Raw genomic sequence first — 6,581 nt, 5'->3', positions numbered from 1 at the left:
TTTAGCTATGTTTACGTCATTTGTGGGATACTCAAATGAGTTGAGTAGATCTAAATTTGCTGTATTATTTGGAGAATTTTCTGAAGTGTACAGTCGATTATAGTAATCTAAGAAAAGCGAATTAATTCCAGCCGGCTCAGCTATTAATTCACCCATTGGAGATCTAATGCTTGGAATCCACCTAGATGCGCTAGCCGACCGAGCTTGGTGGGCCAGGAGTTTCCCTGCCTTGTCTCCATGCTCAAAAAAGCGCTGCTTACATTGTCTAAGTTGTCTCACGGTTTGATCTGTCAGCAGCAAGTTGTATTCTGAATGTAATTTAACTCTTTTAGAATAGAGAGTAGGTGAAGGTGAAGAGGCATAAGAAACATCTAACTTGGACAGCTCACTAGCTATTGTAGACAATTTAAGTCTTTCGGCTTTCTTCACTTGTGAAGTATATGAAATGACCTGGCCACGAATTAATGCTTTGAAGGCCTCCCATAGGGTGTGACTAGTAATGTCTGGGGTCTGGTTGAGTGTTCCAATTATCCAGATACCATTAGTCATAACGGCCAACACTGTTGTAATTCCCGAGTCTGGTATAGCAAAAGAGAAAGAAGAAGAAAAAAAAGAAAGAAAAAAACATTACAAAAAACTGTTTCAATATGAAAAATCTGAATATTTCTGCAGCAATTGTCTTAGTCTCCCCGGCAAAAAGGAACAACAGCAAAACTAACTGTACTGGGAGGTTAAGTATTGCTTAACATGCTCCGAGTGGACCGACGCCACAAAGCCTTCAGCCACCGTCACCAAAGAGAGCATCTTCTTACCTCCGTCTTTGGTCCAGATGGAAAGCCTTGCAGGGAAAGACAGAGTTGGCTTGAATCCAAGGTTGTACAGATCCGCCATCACGGGCTGGTATTTAGCGCGCTACTGAGTCGCCACTTCGGGCTCAGCCACCGTCACCAAAGAGAGCATCTTCTTACCTCCGTCTTTGGTCCAGATGGAAAGCCTTGCAGGGAAAGACAGAGTTGGCTTGAATCCAAGGTTGTACAGATCCGCCATCACGGGCTGGTATTTAGCGCGCTGAGTCGCCACTTCGGGCGCGTAATCCTCATAGATGGCGACTGGGCTACCTTGATAAACCAGTTTGCCTCTTTTGGCACAAGCCTCCCAAATAATCAGTTCTTTCTGCCGGTAGCGGTGGAGCCGGATGATGACTGGCCTCGGTTTCTTCCCCATCTCTGGTTTACTATATAGAGCTCTATGTGCACGGTCGATCTCTGGGGGAGAGGGTAAAACATCTTCTCCCAGAATGTCTACCAGTACCTGCGCGAAGAAAACCGAAGGACGGGGCCCTTCGAGTGAATCCGGTAAGCCCACAATCCGAATATTATTATGGCGGCTGCGTGATTCAAGGTCCACAACTTTATCTTGTAGTTTCGCATTGCTCTCCGCAAGTGTGGCGCAGGCCGATTCCAATGCCAGGACCCGCTCGTCTAATACATTGGCATTTGATTCTAGCGAAGTAATCTTTTGTGTGTGATCTGACAACGTAGACTGGATACGATCCATCTTCTCCTCAAGTGTTGAGATGGTTGTTTTAAACTCGGCCGAAAGGGTCTGGCGATGTTGTTCCAAAAGCTTGACCATCACCGACATGTTAAGCTCGCTAGTGGTGTCCTCAGTGGGGTCCGTTTTCGGTTCTTTTTTGCTCTGCTTAAGCGATTTAGAAATGTTTAATCGAAATTATAGTGCTAGCTACAATTTGCCCGTCTTGAGATTCAATAGTAGAGTAAATGGGCTTAATGTGAGGTTAAACTAAAAAGTATGGGAGCGAGGGACAAACACGTCTACTCCATTAGCCCTCCATGCATGACATTGATATATGGTTAATTTAAGTGTCTCTAAAGCGCTATATTTTACAAGCAAGACAGCTTTGTAGCCATGACACCATAGGCTACCGTAATCAGCTGCGAGGGTAAAGGTAACACAGAGTTACCGCGCAGAGTCCCCTCAGGACATGCGATTGAAGCACAGAAAAGGTCATGTCTACAAGTTTGCCAACTTCATCGATTGAATCGCCATCAAACAGACAGCCTTTTCTCTTTCTGCATGTTTCGTTTCAAATGTTGAAGAAGTCCTGATGATTTGCATTGATAAAGTGTTAACCCTCATGTTCTGTTTGGGATTTGGGAGACCCCAAGGACCTTTACATCAAAACACATACTTAACATCGATGCTTTAGGTTGACACTTATCGGCATTTGCTAATCTTATGAGAACTGATTCTAAACCAAATTTCAACTTGCTTTCAATGCCATCCATGCAAATAGTACATTAATAGTACAATTAGTACAAGAAATCCAGAAAGTGGCTCATATACTAAAACCAAAACCGAGCAATTTGGTACAGTTGCTGGCATATGGCCAAAAATCTTATAATGTACATCAATACCATACCGTTGGTGTTACCTGAGAAGTTAAAATAAATATGATAGAAAACTGTGCACATTTAAGGATGTACATTTAATACATGGGTGGAGTAAGAACATATAAGGTGGCTGAAGTGTTTAAAACATACGTGCACAGTTCACTTGAATGATAAAGTTTATTCTCTTTAACTATGCTGTTAAGCAGTTGTGTGTTCATCTGCTTCTCCTATTTGCTATTTTTACATTGACTATCACTCTATATAGACTAATCCAATCAGAAACATAATAAAAAAAATAATTTCTCAAATGCACTAATAAAGTAAATAAAGTCACTAACTTTAAACTACTGTATGGTTAGTGTAGCAAAACAATGGTTAATTTGTGGTTGCCATGGTTTAACTATAGATTTTTTTTCATAAGGGATGTGTTGCCAGGTTACAACAACAACAACAAAAATGTAATAAATTTACACCTTAAAGTTCACCCAAAAATGAAAATTAAAAAAAAAAAACACCCATGATTTACTTACCCTCAAGCCATCCTAGATGTATATAACTTTCTTCTTTCAGAAGAATACAATCGGAGTTATATTAAAAAACATCCTGGCTCTTCCAAGCTTTATAATGAGAGTGGATGGTAGCCCACAAATTGAAGTCCAAAAAATGGAACCAATTCATTATAAAAAGATGAATATAAAGATACGATGAATATACACCTTTCACTGTTTTAAGACTACAAGAACTTTGTAGTTTCCAAAAGAGATCGGATGAACAATAAAAAAAATCTTACCAAAATCTCTGTGTGGGTAGGCCAAACAACATCTTCATCAGAAGAATGACAAAAACAACAACACTTCAGTGTCTGACTTATTATAATTACGTCCATAAGCTTTTTGTGAAATCTCTGCAGTGAATGGGTGCCGTCAGAATGAGAGTCCAAACAGCTGATAAAAACATCACAATAATCCACACCACTCCAGTCCATCAATGAATGTCTTGTAAAGTGAAAAGATGGATTTTTGTAAAACCAAATCCATCATTTAAATGTTTTTAACAAGCAGTTGATTCCAGTCCTCTAACCATAATATTGTTTTCTCCAGTCAAAAGTTGTTTTGTCTGAATCAGGAGTGAAATACGCACAGATCAAGCATGGTTTACAAGCAAAATCAGTCCAAATCAGTTCTAAACAAATATTGTCGGTGGATTTTGATGTGAAAGGACAACAGGGGATGGACGTTTTCACCAAAGGATGCGTTATTATAGTTTATGGACTTGTCCGGATGCTATGGTTTAAAGTAAAAATGCCTCGATGGATTTGTTTCTTACAAACGTGCAGCTTTTCTCTTCATGAGATGTTAACTGATGGACTGGAGTGGTGTGGATTATAGCGATGTTTTTATCAGCCGTTTGGACTCTCATTCTGACGGCACCCATTCACTGCAGAGGACCATTGCTGAGCAAAGTGATGGAATGCTACATTTCTCCAAATCTGTTCTGATGAAGAAACAAACTCATCTACATCTATAATGGCCTGAGGGTGTGTAAATGTTTACTTTAAATGACACCGTAAACAATCAAAAGTGTTTTAAAGTCTAGAGATTTGAAAATTACATGCATATACACATTTTTGATTGTAATTCACACTGTAATCTCTGTTTTTGAATACCCATATATAAATAGTTGGTGCTGACCCCTTGTGTGAGAGATACTGATGTCTTTTTCGTGGCTTTCTGTAAAACAAATCATGCAAATGTTGCACTTTAGACCACCTAAACCCATGCAGAGTGTTAATGTGGAGTGATAAAGGAATATTAAAAGTGCATTTGGGTTCTTAAGCTAAACCTTACCGTCGCAGACAATTAAAAAACAAACCGCATTTGCTCAACATTACATAAACTCACTTCCTCTCAATAGCTCACATATCGCACATGCACTCACACAAACATACACGCTCTGAAGCAAAATATATTATACGTAAAATACTCAAACATGCTAAATAAGCGCAGTAGGCCATGTACCTTGTCATTGACGTATAACATCACGGCTCCCAAAATGCCTGCGAGTCCGAGAGCGATGAAGATGTACTGCATGTACTCCATGACCATGGGCAGCACCACCAGACTGGTGCGGAACGTGTTCAGGACGGGACCATCAATGTAGCCGCTCTGGGAAAGATGAAAAATGTTCTCTCTTTCAAATTGAATTCAAGTCACATTTACTCATACAGTGTTTTTATACAATACAGAGTCACAGTAATAAACAACAAAACAAGAGTTTTCGTGTCGCGAAGGTCTTTAGCTATGAAACAAATACAATTTCAGCTGTAAAGCAGCTCCAAAAAGAAAAGAAGTGTCATTAATCAGTCCATTTAGTTCAGTGTAGAATTAGAAGTGGTGCAGAATTCATTATAAAAACTAATTTGATTCAGCTATAAAGCAGCTCTACAAAAGTCATTATTCAGCTCGATTGAATTTTGTACTCATCCAATAGTGTCAGCGTAGTAAAACTGATAATATTACTAAACATTAAGGGTCTTTTAAACCCCAAATTTAAGTGAATTTGAGATGTGAATCTAAAATGTACCAAACTTGTAAATGGAAAAATGCTGTATTTTGGCACATTTCAGCCTTTTGTTGGGGACTTGCCATTTTATTTAGACATCATGAGATATTTTGTGCCGTTGTTTTCTTTTTGTAATTCACTCCTACCTCTTCAAACCAGATCATGGGCATCACCACTTCAGCTATCTTTCCTGTTTCTCTGAAACGAGCAAACCACAGCACACAGAAACAAGTCACTGTAAAGAACAGTGCTGCCGTCAAAAACAAACACGTTTCACAACAGCTGGAGTTGTGTTCATGGACCTCAGAGCGGACACAGATATTTGAGACCGTTGACCTACTGTATCTGTGCCGTACTTACGAGATGCCAAACACACTCTTGATGAGCAGGTTGAGCTGCAGCCGAATGGAAACGTTCATTGGCACTCCAGTCTCCTGTAATACAAAGTTTTCAATGAAAACTGACTGCTTGATACAGATCCGATTTATTTCACTCAGGAAGAGAATTGAAGCTCTTTGCTTCAACACTATATTTTTAATCTCGAAGTATTAGTTTAGTAGAGGTTTAGCTAACATCCAATATAAAACACTCAGTACATAGCCTTTATAAACTTGATTCTATAGAACAAGGTGCTCCAAGGTGCTCTTGAATAAGGGGCCGTTTACACGACAACGTTTTCAGCCAAAAACAGGAAACCTTTTATGCGCTTTGCCTGTTCGTTTACACGACGACGGCGTTTTGGGGAATGAAAACGCATATTTTTGAAAAACGGGTTTCAAAGTGCAAGTTTTTGAAAACGCCACCATTATCGTTTCCGTGTAAACACCCAAAACGGGAATCTTTGAAACCGGTGACGTAGTACGTGCTAGGTATGTAGACATGCGCAGTACGTGTCGATTTTAAAGGCAAGCGCGAACAAACATACACAACAATGACGGAGTATGTGGTAGTGTTTAGTGATTGGAAACCGAGGCTTTCTGAACCGTTTAAGGCTTTCATGAAATTGTGCCGAAAAACGGTTCCTTACTCAAAGCATTTTAACACCGTGCGCATTAGCGACATCTGGTGGTCAGACTTGGTTTCTCCAACCTATCTAACGAAACATCGCGGAGCAGAGGATGGTTTGAAAAAGTTTTTAATCTGTGCCAACTCGTGTCATGCATAGTCCGGTCAGTGGATTCACATATTCATCAATAATATAAAATATACAAGTGTTCAATTATAATTAATAAACTGACATCAGTAGAAAGAAAAAAATATTTTGGGTGAGCTGTTCGGGGTCTCTACGACCCCAGCTAGAATATGATAAAATGCAATACAGGTGTGACGTGCATTCAGTTTCTGTCTGGTGTTGAGGTTATTCTAAACTATTCTACTGAATCTCAAATAAGTGTACGCACACACAACCAAGTCAATGTAAATCAAACACAAGAGTCATGCGAAGTGCCGATTTTTTTCAAACCAGCTGTTCCTTCCGATACTGCATGACGTTCAAAGCGTCAAACGTCATCAATCACGTGGTATTGTCATTTCGATACAAGCATCGGCACAGTGTGTGATACAATAGTGCTTTGAAAACTGCGTCGGAGCATCGGAGCCTCGGTA

The 6,581-nt window shown here is 39.8% G+C and overlaps 1 protein-coding gene across 1 annotated transcript in view; it reads right to left on the bottom strand.

Moving 5' to 3' along the window:
• Positions 1 to 4,021: 4,021 nt before the first annotated feature.
• The window catches only part of LOC107567744 (scavenger receptor class B member 1-like), a 24,421-nt gene continuing 21,861 nt past the window's right edge, over positions 4,022 to 6,581 (bottom strand). The window contains exons 12-15 of the mRNA XM_016253481.1: positions 5,337 to 5,410; positions 5,123 to 5,174; positions 4,433 to 4,579; positions 4,022 to 4,144 (exon numbers count right to left, since the gene is read on the bottom strand). Of these exons, the coding sequence (XP_016108967.1) occupies positions 4,022 to 4,144; positions 4,433 to 4,579; positions 5,123 to 5,174; positions 5,337 to 5,410 (396 nt within the window). The remainder of the gene's footprint in view (positions 4,145 to 4,432; positions 4,580 to 5,122; positions 5,175 to 5,336; positions 5,411 to 6,581) is intronic.

The sequence above is a fragment of the Sinocyclocheilus grahami genome, unplaced genomic scaffold (genome assembly GCF_001515645.1).
Source record: "Sinocyclocheilus grahami isolate Dianchi unplaced genomic scaffold, SAMN03320097.WGS_v1.1 scaffold1186.1, whole genome shotgun sequence".
Taxonomy (NCBI): Eukaryota; Metazoa; Chordata; class Actinopteri; order Cypriniformes; family Cyprinidae; genus Sinocyclocheilus; species Sinocyclocheilus grahami.
Note: the sequence above shows the minus strand (reverse complement) of the source record. Positions and strands in the feature narration are given on the sequence as shown.